The sequence below is a fragment of the Staurois parvus genome, unplaced genomic scaffold, assembly GCF_062004578.1.
Source record: "Staurois parvus isolate SC_StPar_1 unplaced genomic scaffold, SC_StPar_1.0 ptg000644l, whole genome shotgun sequence".
NCBI classification, from domain to species: Eukaryota; Metazoa; Chordata; class Amphibia; order Anura; family Ranidae; genus Staurois; species Staurois parvus.
The window spans coordinates 2,716,110-2,733,510 of NW_028318440.1; the positions used below are offsets into that span (position 1 = coordinate 2,716,110).

Genomic DNA, 17,401 nt, shown 5'->3' on the forward strand with positions numbered 1-17,401 from the left:
AAAAAACACTCCCTAACATTTATAGCCACAGCCACCTTGAGTAAGGGCAGTACATCCTGGAATCCATCTACCCTTAGCTCATACATGCAGGCAGAGGGGTGTGTTTAGCTGAGAAAGCACATCCTCCCCTCCTCCTCCAGAAGAAAGAAAAAAAACTGCTTATGAAGACTCCTGAGATGTATGACATAATGTTGGCCTAGGCCAGAAACCAAGAAGCAACTGAAGAAATGTAAAAAGAATAAAGGTTAAATCAAGAAAAAAAAAGAAATATACTTTCCTATCTATTTACTAATGCTATCAGCATGAGGATTACAAATAGTTAATGTCAATTGAGAGAATTTAGTTTCACGTTAGGCTAAGCATTTTTTTTTTTTGCAAGTATAGAAAAATAGCTGTTGATCCTGTAAGAGATTTTGTGTCCTTAAATTCCTGTGGACTGAACTGAAATCTCAAAAACTGTTACGAGTTTTCTCAGCTACCTTCTGTGAAACTACAAAACATCATTCCTTATTGTAATGGAGAGAATAGTCCAAATCAGGGAGACAAGGCTGCTCCTCCATAGAGTGTATCGCTTGGAAGATCACCAGGTAAAAGTAAGCCCAAAAAGAGAACTATTACAGCCAACGCATCAAAGGTCTGGTAAGCAGATATTTAATACATTTTGGTTTTGGAGTTTATATAAGCAGTGACAAACCTGAATTAACCAGTGGAAATAGCAGTCAGAACTAACAGAAGTAAAAGCTATAGGAAAGTTTTGGGTTTTTTTTTAGCTTTTTCTGAAGTACCACACTATTTAATAAAATGTAAAAAAAACACTCAATACCACAAGCCCACATTGCCCAAACCTGTTCCCATCTGTGTACCTCTAATAATTTCCAAAAAAAAATAAACTAGATATAAAATACAGACTTCAGCCATGTTTTTGGTAGAAATTGGTTTTTGTCAGGGCAGTATGTGAACACTTGAGTAGGCAGCTAAAAAGAAAGAGACAACCCAGGTTATATCTTTGAATAAAAAAAGTAAAAAGTCAAGAGTCACAAACATTGTGTAGTGGCTGGTCAGTAAGTAAGCAGATTTGTTAAGCTGCAGTGTAAGAGGGTGAAATGGGTGAGTTTTATCCTGTAATAAGAAATAGAGTGTATTATTTAAGAGACAATTGCTACAAATATTGTACAGTGGCTGGACAGTATGTAAGGAGCTTAGTTAGGAGGATGGAGGGAGAGACTAGGCAGCTTTTATCTTGAATAAATATTAAAGTGTATTTTTTCAGACAATAGCCACAAATATTGTACAGTGGCTGGGAGTTAAGTAGGGAGCTTATTTAGGCCACATTGTAAGCAGAAGAGACTGGGTAGGTTTTATCCTGATATAAGTTTTTTTTTTCTGAGAGATAATAACCACATATATTTTCTGCAGACATAAAGTATGATTTAATCTGCATCAAACATAAGAATTGTGTCAGTTGAGGTCCAGTTGCAAAAAAACATTGTGTGGCACCTTTACAGTGCCGGAGCACGAGAACAAAGCAGGATGCAGCATGAATGATGAGCCACTGATGCATTGAAAAGAACCACAGATCCCCAGAGCCTGTCTTTGAACCCTACTCACACAGATATTCAGTGATGGCCCACTGCCAATAGTGCAGCCTCTGCAGCATGGCCAACATTGAATTCCAGTGCATGGAAGTGTCACATATGAGGCAGTTAGCAGGCAACTTGTGTTGGCATTGCATTTCTGTCAGGTGGACATCTGATGGGTATGGCAGCTTAACATGGCCACACACTTGTCTGGCCTGATGCAGAACCTCCTGGAAGCCAAGGTACCCAACCAGGAACCACTACACAACCAGGATGAGGATCTGTGTCGGACAAGGTATGTTTGAGCTTTCTCTGCTGAAAGGTGACCAGCAGGTTAGTGCTATTGTCACGCAGTACCCTGCCTAGAACAATATGGTGTGAGGTCAGCAACTTCTTGGTCTGGCAATGGAGAGCTGGCAGAATCTCTGGCCAAGTATGGCTCCTGCCCCATACCAGCTGCAAAGCAATAGTGCTTGCAGGACCATGCCATGGTCATATGGAGACTGAAATTGAGAGATTGGTCCAGCACCACAGACACATTATCTTCCACATGCTGGTGGAGGGCAGGGATGGCCTTCTTAGCAAAATAATGTGTGATGTAGTTGATTCTACAAGCTAGAATGGGAGTAGCTGCAAAGCCAGCAGTTTTGCCAAGCTGACATTGAGACGCTGGACATGGTGGTGATTCGGGGACATTTTTTTATTCCACTCCAACAGCAGTAGACCAGACAACTGCTTGGCCAAGGATAGTGCTAGAGATGGCCGAGTGGTTATTGAGAACGTTTGATGAGGTTCAAGCATACACTTGACCCTATTCAATGTTGCCCCATGCTGACCCTTTCCCTCACTTAACGTGGTGTAACATAAGCCTCTGAAGCCCTTTGTGATACTTTCCTTTCTATCACTAGAGGCTTCAGATTTTGTAGCTAATGCAGATGAAAATTTGAGTAGCGTGGGGGAGAGGTAGAAACTGAAGAACAAAGAGGAGAAGGTTTGTGCACATTTTTCTGCTGATGTAATATACAATATATAATACATAATGGATATGCTTCTCTCACCAAGCTTTGCACTGGAGATTCATGTGTCTTCTCATGCATATGGTGCCCAAATGGCTGATACGCAGCAAGCAGAGGTAACAGAACACAAAGGTGCTGCCGATTGCTCTCAGCAGATGTGTTAAAAAGGCCCAGACTGTAGAGCTCTGTGGATTTCCCCTGTGGACAGAACTGGTGTGTACCTGTGGGGCAGTGCTTTCCTGTGGAATAGAACATATGCTCTCTCTACAAGTTGCCTCTGCCCCAGGACAGAGTCCTCCTTCACTGCTGTTCTGCCTCTACATCACTTTCCTTCTCTCCAGTCACTGGCATCCATATATGACCTCCCAACTGCTTAATTAGCCACCCCACCCCACACCCATACCTTCCTCATTGCTGGAGACTACTTGGCAGTAATCTGAAGCTGCAGGAACATTGCTGCCCCTTGCTGTTTTCTGTCTGATATCCCTTCCCTCTAAAGTAATCTGAAGCTGCAGGAACATTGCTGCCCCTTGCTGTTTTCTGTCTGATATCCCTTCCCTCTAAAGTTCTGTCACTCTCTTTTTCCATCATCAATATCTGAAACAAGGAATTCTTCTGCATGACCACATTTTTCGTCTTGCAGCAAGGGATTCATCATGTGATGAAATAACACTGCCAACTTTGTCATGCCAATCAGCTGAGGTATGGTGGGATTGGACAACAAGTAACTGCACCAGTATGTGGGGATATGGTGCAAATCAAGGGCAGATTCATGTGTCAGTACCAATTGTACACTGCAGATCCTGAAATTATATACAGTGTTCAGCATAAATTAGTACACCCCAACAGATTTGTCAGAAAAAATTTTACTTTCATTTTCAGAATCAGCATTTTTTATGGGACACTATACTACAAAATACTCTCACAAATGTCGGCAATTGAATACAAACAACATTTGTTAATTTGCACACACAAAAAAGTATTCTTCCTAACAAATTAATTCAAGACCAGGTTGCAAAAATGAATACACCCCAATGAAAGTCTTAGGAGCAAAGCAATATTTTAGACAACAAAAATCTAATTAACAAGATTTCAACTACAGGTGAGTCTAATTATTCATTAAACAGGTGTCAGCAGACAGTTGATTATAAAAGGGTGTTATTTAACAAAGAAAACCCTTCCCATTTCATGCTGTCAGCAATGGCACCACATGGAAGAGAAATGCCACCTGAGAAAGAAAAACATTTCTTTACACAAGAAAGGTGAAGGCTACAAGAAGATCAGCAAAGCTTTACTTATCAGTCAGAATACTGTAGCAAAAGTGATACAAAAATTTAACAAAGATAGAACTGCAATCATCTCACAGAGAAGCCCAGGCCGTCCACGGAAGTTAACAACTCAACAGGAGAAGAAAATCGCCATGCAAGTTCACTGCAGTTAGCTAAAGAAGTAGAAAGCCAAACAGGGGTGACACAATATGGCATAAACTGCAGAGGAGTGGCATGCATGGGTGTCACCAACGAAGGAAGCCTCTTATAAAGGCCATGCACAAAAAAGCCCACCTAGAATTTTCCAGGGCCCATATTGAAAAAGAAGACTACTGGGACTCTATACTCTGGAGTGATGAGACCGAGAATGTTTTTGGAACAAAGAAAAATGCATGGTGCCTATTGTGAAACATGGCGGTGGCAGTGTCCTTCTGTGGGGCTACATGAGTGCTGCTGGTGTCGGAGAACTGCATTTCATTGATAGTATCATGAATTCACAGATGTACTGCTCTATATTGAAAGTGAAGATGCTAGCATCACTTTATGCCCTTGGTCGTCATCCACTTTTCCAACATGACAATGATCCAAAACACACATTTAAGGCCACTGTTGCATTTCTGAAGAAGAACAGGGTGAAAAGTAATTCAGTGGCCAAGTCTGTCTCCTGATCTGAACCCAATCAAACACCTATTGGGAATTCTGAAGAGACAAGTTGACCATCACTCTCCATCCAGCATCCAGGTTGAGGTTGTTCTTGAAGAATGGAAAAAGATAGATGTTGCAATATGTTGACAACTTGTTCATTCCATGCCTAGAAGACTTGGTGCTGTCCTTACAAATCATGGAGGTCATACAAAATACTAGATGCAGTAGCTTGTGTTGTGGGGTGTATTCATTTTTGCATCAACTCATTTGAGTAAAACTGAAGATTTTGTAAATCTAAGTTATATTATTAACCTTACTTTCATGTAGTGAGCTAAACAAATGTTCTATAAAACTTAGTTTTGTCAAAATTTTGGAAATTGTTCTTGTGTTCATTGACATATTAATTAAAATCTTACAAGGGGTGTACTCATTTATGCTGAGCACTGTATATAACGTTGATTGGCTGATGTAGGTTTTTGCACTTTGTAAATAGTTCTATAGGCTCAATTTACAAAGTTAACACACTAGGATAAGGATACTTATTTATTTTTAAAAAAGTGACAATTATGTGTTTAGGTAATTGTATTTTAAAGTAGAAAGGCCAGCGCATTATATTCTGTTTAAACAGGACTACCTTGTGTTTTTTTCCCTTCTTCTAAAAAATTGCACAGATTGTTAGTTTTTACACTTTTCTGTTTCACAGCCACACGTCTATTTCAGGAATCTTCACATAGGAAATTTTGTGAATTCTTTGCAGATTGCTATAACAGTCATTTTGTCTTAAATCCACATAGGGATCAAACAATTTGCAGGTTAAGTGCATCTAAAGGGTTACAGCCAACGTAGCAGAATAGCAAATTGTGATTACAGAAATATTTCACACAGGCAATGTGTCAAGCTGTGACATGTATTACACTTCGAAAAAATAAACTATGTGTCACTCTTTTTCTATGTATAGCTTAAATGAAACTGTTCAGATAGTTCAGCAAGAATTTAGGTGTTATGGAAATGTACAGTTGTGTTCAAAATAATAGCAGTCAGACATCACTAACCTGATCAATCACTGTTTTTGGTAGAAATGATATTTCTACATGGCAAATAATTTACTAGCAGGTGTAGTAGAGTAATAGAAATCCAACAGACCCAACAGTCATGACATGCATGCTGCTGATTCTGTGTAATTGAATCACTAATTGAAAGGGGCTTGTTCAAAATAATAGCAGTGTGGAGTTCTATTAGTGAGGTCATTCATTCTTTGAAAAACAGGTGGCAATTATTGCCCTTATTTAAGGAAGGAAGGCAGCAAATGTTGTACATGCTGGTTACAGTGCATTTCTCTCTGAAATTCTGAGGAAAATAGGTTGTTCCAGACATTGTTCAGAAGAACAGCGTACCTTGATTAAAAAGTGGATTGGAGAGGGGAAAACATATAAAGAAGTGCAGAAAATGATAGGCTGCTCAGCTAAAATGATCGCAAATGCTTTAAAATGGCAACCAAAACCTGAAAGATGTGGAAGAAAGCGAAAAACTACCATTCGAATGGATAGAAGAATAGCCAAAATGGCAAGGACTCAGCCAACACTCAGCTCCAAGTAGATCAAAGAAGGTCTAAAGTTACCTGTGAGTACTGTTACAATTAGAAGATGCCTATGTGAAGCCAAGCTATCTGCAAGAAGTCCCCGCAAAGTCCCACTGTTGAAAAAAAGACATGTGCTGAAGAGGTTACAATTTACCAAAGAGCACATTGACTGGCCTAGAGAGAAGTGGCGCAACATTTTGTGGACTGATGAAAGTAAGATTGTTCTTTTTGGGTCTAGTGGCCGGAGACAGTTTGTCAGACGACCCCCAAACACTGAATTCAAGCCACAGTACACTGTGAAGACAGTGAAGCATGGTTGCGCAAGCATCATGATATGGGGATGTTTCTCATACTACGATGTTGGGCCTATTTATTGCATACCAGGGATCATGGATCAGTTTGAGTACATCAAAATACTTGAAGAGGTCATGCTGCCTTATGCTGAAGAGGAAATGCCCTAGAAATGGGTGTTCCAACAAGACGATCCAAACACACAAGTAAACGTGCAACATCTTGGTTCCAGACCAACAAGATTGACGTTATGGAGTGGCCAGCTCATTCCCCGGATCTTAATCCAATAGAAAACTTGTGGGGTGACATCAAAAATGCAGTTTCTGAGGCAAAACCAAGAAATAGAGAAGAACTGTGGAATGTAGTCCAATCATCCTGGGCTGGAATACCTGTTCACAGGTGCCAGAAGTTGGTTGACTCCATGCAACACAGATGTACAGCAGTTCTCAGAAACAGTGCTTATACAATGAAATATTCATTAAGTGATTCAAAGGAAAGCAAAATCTTCAAACATTTTTCAGTTTATATAGTGAATGTTTGAGTTTGTAAAGAAGAATACAAACACTGCTATTTTTTTGAACAGTCTAATATTTATTTATTTATTTCAGGTACTTCTATAGCACAGTCAATTTACACAGCACTTTACATATATATTGTACATTCACATCAGTCCCTAACCCTCAAAGGGGTGTACAATCTAAGGTCCCTAATTTACATTCATACATACACATACTAGGGCCAATTTAGACAGGATCAAATTAACCTACCAGCATGTCTTTGGACTGTGGCAGGAAACCGGAGTACCCGGAGAAAACCCACGCAGCCACAGGGAGAACATGCAAACTCCAGGCGGGTGGTGCCATGGTTGGGATTCGAACCAGCGACCCTAGTACTGCCAGGCAGAAGTGCTAACCATTTAGTCACTGTGCCGCCCCAATATTCACTTTTCTTAAATTTTTTTAGAGGAACAACACAAATTTGATATATTTTTCTTCATGTTTTGATTTCGAATAGGATGTGTAGTGTTCCCAATACATTTGTGTGTATGGAAATAAAAGCTATTGGAAGGATTTTGAGGTTTATTCACTTTTTTCAACACACTGCTATTATTTTGAACACAACTGTAAACCTCAGTGAGAATAACAATAATCTTATGTCTTTTAAAAGGTGTAAATCCATGTGATTTTTCTTTGTCTATGTTTACTCTCAGTAAATACTTGCAAACGTCGTACCATGGTATAATACAGTAGCTTTGTTGTTGCAAAGCCTCATATACATGATGAGAATCTTGGAAAAAAATAACCCTTTTGGAGCGATTGTCCGATAATCTGATCATTAATTTTCTTGTAAAATAACAGTACGAACAATTTTATTTAATTAGTACGGTACTGTAAAAAAAATCCAGCAAACAAGACTGCACATGCTCAGAAATGAAAGAATACATTACAATACAATAGAATACACTTTATCATCAAGGGAGTTGTATTCTGTCTTACAAAAATGTTCCTAACTGTAGCAACCTATTTGTTTTCAATATGAGACTAGCATGCAACCCCCTCCCCCCCCAAAAAAAAACTGAAGATCATTCATCAGATGTTCTCATCGTGTGTACGAGGCTTTAGATGCCATTGAGATGTCATCTTTTTTCACAAAAGGGAGTGAGAGCCTCTAACATATCCAATAATTAATAGCCTTCTTTTAAAGCTGATCTCCAACCAAATACAAAATTAATTAATTTGAAGAGCCACTCTCCAGCCTTTTTCTGGTTGTGGGAATTATCCACTAATCCAGTTTCCTTTTTTAATATACAGTATCTCTCTTGCTCTGAGTTTGATCATAGGCCTTTTTTCTTGTAATCTACATTTGAATATATAAAGGTAGTCAACCGAATCACACTTGAGTCTTGTTTTCTGTCCTTTTTTGAGCAATATGTAACACATACTTTTGATTGGAAATGTTCAATGCCAAGCTTCTTCAGTTTGATAAAATTCAGGAGGTTAATGTTCAAGATTAGGAGATGGATAGCCTTTAAAGTCTCTTTTTTTCATTCATACTTTTCATATGCTGTATTCCAGTAGTTTCTGTCGGTGCTGATAAAATGTGTATCTATGCAGCTTTGAAACAAAACTAATATATGCCTCCTGAAAAAAAACAGACTACAAATAGCAGGTGAAGGCTAAAAGCTTGCTATCATCCTGTTTAATCATCTGCACAAAGGTCAACTCAGCGCCTGGGACAGAAGACAATGATGAACTTTTATGACCTGTTGGACAAGTCTTTCTTAATCCTGCAAGCATGGATGCAATTCGCTGGGGCTTGCCTAATGGAAATGTTCCAAGAATAGATAGCATCACAAATAAACTTCTTGCCCTTTCCTTTTCTTAACTATTCATCAGCAGCAGAGATAACTTAAGGATCTCATTTACCCTTACCTCTTTGCCATGCTTGCATATTTGTTCAGGCATCATACAAAAATGCCATCACTTCCCCGTGCATAATTAATTAAAAGTTGTTTTGCTACTGGGGGTGATTGTGGCTAACACTGTGCAATATCACTACTGCCTTATATAGCAGCGTGTCTTTTATTGGTTTTAATAGCCTTATGTAGCTACATCCAGGGGTGTCAAACTGGTGGCCCTCCAGCTGTTGCAAAACTACAAGTACCATCATGCCTCTGCCCTTCGAAGTCATGTTTGTAACTGTCAATCTTACAATGCCTCAAGGGACTTGTAGTTTGGCAGCTGGAGGGCCACCAGTTTGACACCCCTGAGCTACACTATCAGTAAAATCTCCCAGTTGCCCATCAAATCACCAAACAATGAGAACAATTATAACAAAATATTGTTTAACAGATAAAGATATTAAACTAAGGGGTGGGACAAGGGGTAAGCAGGGGGGGTGGCTGCCCTGGTCACTGTGGTATCATGTGAGGTGGGGGGGGGGAGATTTGGGAATCCACAAGGAGATTTGAGAATTTTGTGCTGGAAGGGGAAATTTAGGGGGAGGCAGGGGTTAGAATTTATCTTGGAGGGGAAGTTTGGGGAGTGGTGATTTGGGGAGATGGGGGAAGAGGATTTGTGCTAGGAGGGAGGATTTGGGGGGGTTTGTACTAGAAAATGTAATATTGTGTTTGAGGGGGGTATTTGTGCTAGGAGGGGATTTTTTTGGGGGGAAGGAAATTGTGCTAGTAGGGATGATTAGGGGTATTTGTGTTAGGAGGGGATTTTTTTTGGGGGGAGGGGTTGTGCTAGGATGGGGGATTGGGAAAGGGGAATTTGTGTTGGAAGGAGGGGACTTGGAGCAGGGGGAAGATGATCTGTGCTTGGAGGAGATATTTGAGGAGCAGAGGATGTGTGCTAAGAGGGGGGATTGTTTTTTTTTGGGGGGGGGATTTGTGATGGGGGCATATGGAGAGATAGAGGATTTGAGCTGGGGGGATGGGGGGGGTAAAGATTTGTGCTGGGAGGGGTGATTTCAGCAGGGTGGTAGATTTGTACTGGGAGGAGGGGAAATTTATGCTAAGGGTGCTTAGGGGATAATAATGCAAAATAATGCTTGATTTTTTTGGGAGGGAGGGGATTTTTGTTGACACATAATGCTCATCTTGGGGGAGGGTGCAATTTGGCATGTTCACCCTGGGCTCTAGATGACCCTGTCCCGGCACTGATTAGACCACACATAGAACAGAAGTGACAATTCCAAAGAAATTACATACTAAATGCTGTATTCACTATGCACACAGAGCAATGTTACTTCTCATTACCAACTTGACTTCAACACAGCTTTAACTGTTCCACAATACAGTAATGCAGTTTGGGCTTCAGGAGGAAAACCAATATTTTTCTCACACAAATACACTTTTCTGACCAGTATTAGTAAACTATGGTAGTATTGTCTAAGGAAATAAAGCATCAACAACAGAAGACCAGGAAAACAGTGACAAATATGATATATATATTTATATTCATAAAATGCATATGGTGAAATGCAGGCTGTGAGATCCTTGATAAAGCTGGGCTCTGTTTAAAAGCAACATGGATCTATGTGCATGATATATTAAAGTTAGGCTAGGTGCTATTTCAAGTATTATCACCTTCCATGTTGTGTAAAAAAAAAAATCTGATTATACAAAAAAAAGAAAAGGTTTTGCTGAAATATATATTTTGTAACATTAACCCTTTATTCATTAAATATTTTACTCCGAACAAAAACAAAACTTAATGTGGTTCTAAAAGCAGAAGTTTTTTTTACCTTAATGTATGAAGGTAAAAAACCTTCAGGGTGCAGCTTTCCCCCCAGCCCCCCCTTATACTTACCTGAGCCCCATCTCGATCCAACAATGTGCATGGAAGCCTCAACTGTCCTAGGACTCTCTTTCCTCTTTGGCTCATATTTCCTCATTGGCTCATGCAGCAGTGGGAGCCATTCAATCCTACTGTTTTTAATCACAGTCAGTGAGCCAATGAGAAGAGAATGGGGACAATGTCCACTCACAGTAGCACGGCTCAGGAGCAAGCCTGCTTGAGTGCCTCCATGGCAAGAGGCTTGCTATTGGCTGCATGTGGCAGGGGGGATGAGCCAGGACCCATGGCAGGGGACTCAAAAAGAAAAGGATCAGGGCTGCTCTGTGGAAAATCATTGCAGAGCAGGTAATTATAACAAATTGGGTTTTTATAAATTAGAATCAGTTTAATAGTTGACATTGTTCTTATGTTATGCCTACAAAACTAGCATTGACTAGCTCCAATATCTTATGTTACAAGAGTAATGCTGGAATGTAACAGCAACTGGGATATAAGAATCTTTATGGCTGTAGGCTGTAAGCAAGAGTACCACTCCCCACTATGCTGATATCGGTTTGTATGCCCATGAAGGACATTAAAGTATGCTTTGTGAGAGTTTCCCAAAAATGAGGCCTCACTCTCAAAATATCAGTGTGCTGATATGGCTGTTGTGTTATGATATGGCCAATGGGATGTTCTACAACACTGATGATCAGAATGTTTCATCCCCTAGCTGAGGGAAGTCATAGCCAGGTTCTTCTAGCCAGGGGGCCCATAGTGAAATGTTCACAAAGTGACAAAGGTGCCAGGTTTTTAAGCCAATTGCTGGCCCAGTTGCCCACTTAGCTTTGCAGGAGGGAAGCAGCAAAGCCCAACCCTATCACACCGTCTGTGTTACAGTTACAGGTTTTGCAGCACATCTTTGCCATGAGGCCTGATAAGGAGCAAAGATTACTTCATGGCGCACATCCAAGACCTTGCATTCATGGTCTGGTGCTTAGACGAGCCCTGCTCCATGAAAGATGCTCTCATTGCAGTAGCCCAATCATCCTAACAAGTGGATTCATGGAATTTGACAACTCCACTATCAGAACTGCCATTTCCAGACCACCACCTTCTCCCAACCTGAGTTGTCTGCTACATACAGTACACTTCCTAGCTATAGAGTGTGCTTCTCTCCTATAAGAGGGCCATGATATTCCCTGCAGTACTGTGACTTTTCCTTATGTACTTGCATCTATATTCAGTAAGGAGGCTTTGCAGTGACCTTTATGAACTTTACTGAACTGTATTTAAAACAGTTCAACATTTAGTTCCATACTGTTCATTACAGTCCCACATGATTGGCAAAAACAAGTTCAAATAAGATGGGAAAACATTCAGAAACTGCTCATTAATAAGAATGAAAAATCACACTAACGCTTTTAACTCCTTCCCACTGGCCATACACATATATGAAGCCTCTTGACAGGTGGGACTTCAAGTGGCTGCATATATGCGTACTCAATGAAAAACAGAACTGTGCCGAGAACGTGCACTGTGTTACCAGCAGTTAACATAAAGCTTCTGATCTCTACTAGCGACCGGAAACTTTACAATCATGTGACCGCCAATCACGGTGGTCACATAATCACAAACCCCACCTCCGGGCATCCGAAACCCTGTAAATGACCAAGAGGTGCCGGAGCCAGTGGGTTAAGGAGGAGCTGCTGTGATGCTCACTTATTCATGAAGGTCTCAGAACATATCTTCTTCAGGCCCTAGGCATCATGGCATCATGGCAAGGGAAGAGCTCCTATTCTGTGCTCTCTTCATGGCTGCTTTCTATGAACACATCCAGATTCACTCCTCCCCTCAGCTTATATAGCAAAAAGGGAGGGCAACGGATCACTACATATCTCAAATCACTATTCTCCTGTTGCATTTTGTTATATTTCTGAATCATTCAATTTCTTTTTCAAGAAGGAGGTTAAGGTGTCATTAAATCCATTTTAACAAGTTCACATTTGTCAATAGCAAATCTTACAATATAAGCAAGGGTGTTTAGCCCACATGGAAAAAAGATAAATCCCTTTTCAAGTCTTGTCAAGTTATATACTGCACTTGCTTCACACCACCCTGGATGATAAAGAGGGTCGAGCAATGCAGAAGGTTTCTGTGGTCAAGTGTCAAAAAAACTGTTGGACAAAGAGCAGGGTAGAAGGAGTAGATGCCAATTTTAGGAGCCAGACATCCTCCTAAGCTACCTGGCTTTGGTTCTCCACAGCCAACCTCCCAAATACTTTCACCTTGCCTTCTTTTTTCCCCCCAAAGTCTTATACTTCTTTACTAAAATAGCAAAGATTGAGCTTCAATCATTTCCAACTCTCAGTGTTAGGTTAATTATACCTATAAACTAATTGAAGACATGGCATAAAATGCATCAGCATAATTTAAAAGAATGTTCTGCAATGCCATGTAGCTCATGAAAGTGAAACCTTAGGGGTTAATTTATTCTAAAGGGATGCTGACCCTGTAGCTCTTTCATTAGAACCTTGAGAGTGCACCAGGTGATTATAATAAATCAGTTCCTTCCATTCAGAAACATGAAAACAAATATTCAGACATGAAACAAGCAGCTATTTCTTCAGAACAGAAACAGGTAGGAATCTGCAACAACATTTGCTAGAATCTTTGCAAACTACGCTGATCATTGAGAGGGGATGTTTCTCTTAGAGTGGAGTTGCTCTTTAACAATTAAATCTTTACCTAGCTGGTTAGATGTAAAATGGCATTGTGTCCAAGCTTGTTACAAAAAATGCATTTGATGTCTACACTGAAAATCCCAGCTCGTCCAGAGGGTTAAAACCAATTTTTTAGCATTTGCCAATTTTCCTTGATAAGGAATAAACCTTCATGACTCCTGATCTTCCTGAATCAGACAAATTAATGCGTTTCTATGACATGATCTATTTTTACAATTAACTATGCATTTTTTGCTTCAGAGCTCAGACAGGAAAGATTATTTTCTACGAACTGTAAGGCCTTGCTCACACCATACATGCATAAACACCGATGGGAAAACTGTGCAGTTTTCATCCACATTTCAGTGAGTTTTATAAATGTAGCATGATCCTGTGCACAAAAAATCTGCATGTGATACTAGTGTTGTGGTGCAAACAGGGCACATAGAACAATTGTTTTTTTTTGTGCCCTTGCAGAACGTGCGCAGAAAAACCGACGTCTCTGTATCATGGTGTGAACAAGCCCTAAGGGTTACCTGTGACCACTATAAACAGCTTCTCTTCAAAAATTTTGACCAGCTTTTTTTATGTACAGTTTATATCTTCTTTTAATCACCATGGTAAATAGAGAGGCTCAAATAACTTATCATTAAACCCTTATTTAAAATTTAATTTCAAGTAGCAAAATGTGGGTGAGTCAGGAATCTTTAAAGCAGAAATTAGGTGATCATCTTACTGGCCCATCTATTCCATAAATTAGCTGAATTCTCAGTTTGAAGCCTGCACTAAATTCCTCTGACCCAAACCACAGCAATGCAAACTAACCCTTTCTTTTTCTCAGTCCTTTATCCTTTTGAGCAAACGTCAGTGGCAAATTCTCCCTGAATCTTACAATAGAAAGTAGTAGAAGGTGTACGATCCTGGAGAGGGCGGGGAGGGGGGTTAAATATGATATTTCCTTCAAAAGCATGGTATAAATAGACAAAACTGAAACAAACCAACCTTTCCATCAGAATTGGCTGATGATACCTTAACAACCTTGTTCCTGTTCAGCTTCCTCTTCACCCAGCTCTCCACTTGGACATTAAACTTCATGAAAGTGACATAGGTTAAATATGCCGTAAGCAGCGAAAGGCTTTCCCACCAGTTGATCACGTTGTCCAAGAAAAAGGTTATGAGCATAATCAATCCCACGATATAAAATGTCACATCTCGAAACAGTGGCCACCAGGTTAGATTTAAAACCTCCTTAGAAAACAAAGCACACATCCCAATCACGAACAGGATATTGAATACTGCTGATCCAACAATGGTCCCAATACCAACATTACTATGTGATATAAATACTCCTATTAACGATGTAAACAGTTCTGGTGCAGATCCCCCAGCAGCCATAAATGTTGCCCCTGCCACATCGTCAGAAATCATCAGTTTTTCCGTGATAACTGTCAACGAAGGAACGAAAAATTCATCACAAACTACAGCTAACGCTATGAACATATATATCATTCCAAATATATGGAGTACAACAGCACCCCTCTTTCTGTCTTCTAATGAAAAAATGTCTTCTGGATATTCACCTTTGGAAAGTGATTTATTATCCCCTGCCTTGTAGTTCATAGATATAGTTGAGCCAGGGGTATCATTTTGATTTTGTTCTGCAAAGTCCATCAGATTTCGTTGATGCCGTTGCAGTAGAGTATGGCTGTTTGTAGCACTGGACATGTCATTGTTGTAAAGTTCTGTCTTTAAAAAGGCACCGACTGCAGAGGACAAAGTGCTTATGGCTGTTATGCTTAGGAAAAGACCCAGTATTCGAATAAGTCTTAGTTTCTTATGAACAAATGGGTGTTTGTGGCTGTGGTGAGACAAAGTTTTCCCTACGCAGCAGCTTGTAATGATGTCACCAGCAGATCTTGCATGAAGACCCATTTTGCAATCTTCTAGATATGAAATGTAGCCAATTCTAAAAACTGTAAACTGTAATGGCCGATCATGCTTTTCCTTTCCTATTTTTGCATTAGGAGTCCATTAGTAGGCCCATCCGTGCTTAAAAAAAGAAAGAAAAAAGAAACATGTAAATATGTATACACTTATGCTCAAATACAGGCTTTATACATACAATCCATAGGAAATGCACAAAAATAATGTTCATATACTGTGCATATATGCCTAGATTCATCCAGCTCCTAAATCAGTGCTTCCTTGATTGCAACTATTCCTCAGTGCCTGCAAAGCTACATTTCCAAACAGTCACAAACAACACGCAGCACTGTGTCTACCATCATTATGCAGATCAAATAAACTCACTGCATGGTGTTGATTCAATGTATACATATGAGTTTTCATTTAGGCTCTTTAAGATGTTGCCTAATGTTATTTTCAATCAGTTTAAATACTGAAACATACCTTCATTGTTTACTAGAGCAGCTAGTTACCTCCCTGTTAACCCTTTCTTTTCCTATTTTTCACATATAGATGATCAGTTTTACATATACAGTTGCAAGAAAAAGTATGTGAACCCCTTGGGATTACGTGGAGTTTTGCATGAACTGAGCATAAAATGTGCTCTGAACATCATCTAAGTCACAACAACAGAAGAACACAGTCTGCTGAACATAATACTACACAAACATTAGATGTTGCCATGGTTTAATTGCACATAACATGTAAACATTCACAGTGCAGGGAGGAAAAAGTATGTGAACCTTTGGACTTAATAACTGGTTGACCCTCCTTTGGCAGCAATAACCTCAACCAAACGTTTCCTGTAGTTGCAGATCAGACCTGCACAACGATCTGGAGTAATTGTGGACCACTCCTCTTCACAAAACTGTTTCAGTGTAGCAATATTCTTGGGATGTCTGGTGTGAATCGCTCTCTTAAGGTCATGCCACAGCATTTCAATCGGGTTGAGGTCAGGACTCTGACTGGGCCACTCCAGAAGGCGTATTCTTCTTTTTTATTATAAATATTTATTAATTTTCATCCAAATACAAATCACAAACACCTATTTCTATGAAAAAAGATATCAAATCAGTATATTCTTATTGACATAATTTATCTATATCCCACTTCCCCTACCCTCTCTCCCCCCCCCCCCCCTCCCACTCTGCATTTCTCTTCTCTAAAAACCATTTCTAAAATCCATTTTTATTTCGAGGGGTATAAATCATCATCATATATTTCACTTTTTCTCTATATTCTTCCCATTTTTTCCACTTTATATTATACTTCTCCATCATATCCATATGCATATAATACAATCTTTCCGTCGCACAAATCTGATTCATTCTGACCATCCAATCTTCCTCTGTCAGCACCTCCCTTTTTTTCCAGAACCTAGGTATAAGACTCTTAGCTGCGCTCAAGAAATACCATATTCCTGAATCCTTATATGATCTCACTGAAAGCTCTGTGACATGGAGAAGACATAGCTCTGGTTCCAATCTAATGTCAATCTCAGTAATTTTCCTTACTAAGTAAACAATTTTCCTCCAAAACACCTGTATCTTTAAACACTCCCACCATATGTGATATAACATACCCACTTCACCACATCCTCTCCAACACAATGGTGAAATCTCCCCGTTCAATTTGTGTTCCACATTTGGTGTGATGTGCCATCTTACTAAACACTTATAGTTCAACTCCACTTCCCGCATGCTAGTATTTTCGTGAATTAATCTAAGCATTTTCCTCTGCTGCTCCTCATCTATTTCCCTTCCCATATCTTTTTCCCACTTCTCTATATATATTAATTTTGTGCCCGTGTCTAATTCCGTTAATATTCTATATATTTATGCTTTGGGTCATTGTCCTGTTGCATCACCCATCCTCTGCGGAGCTTCAGTTGGTGGACAGATGATCGTAGGTTTTCCTGCAAAATGTCTTGATAAACTCTGGAATTCATTTTCCCATCAATGACAACAATCCGTCCAGGCCCTGAGGCAGCAAAGCAGCCCCAAACCATGATGCTCCCTCCGCCATGTTTTACAGTGGGGATGAGGTTTTGATGT

The 17,401-nt window shown here is 39.8% G+C and overlaps 1 protein-coding gene across 5 annotated transcripts in view; it reads right to left on the reverse strand.

Moving 5' to 3' along the window:
- Nucleotides 1–17,401, reverse strand: part of SLC24A2 (solute carrier family 24 member 2) — a 256,795-nt gene that overhangs the window by 193,557 nt on the left and 45,837 nt on the right. For 4 of the 5 annotated variants that reach the window (XM_089693970.1, XM_089693966.1, XM_089693968.1 and 1 more), the window contains one exon: nucleotides 14,385–15,431. In XM_089693970.1, coding sequence (XP_089550096.1) covers nucleotides 14,385–15,314 — 930 coding nt within the window. In that variant the 5' untranslated portion in view covers nucleotides 15,315–15,431. The remainder of the gene's footprint in view (nucleotides 1–14,384; nucleotides 15,432–17,401) is intronic. The other variant, XM_089693969.1, reaches the window with a different exon arrangement.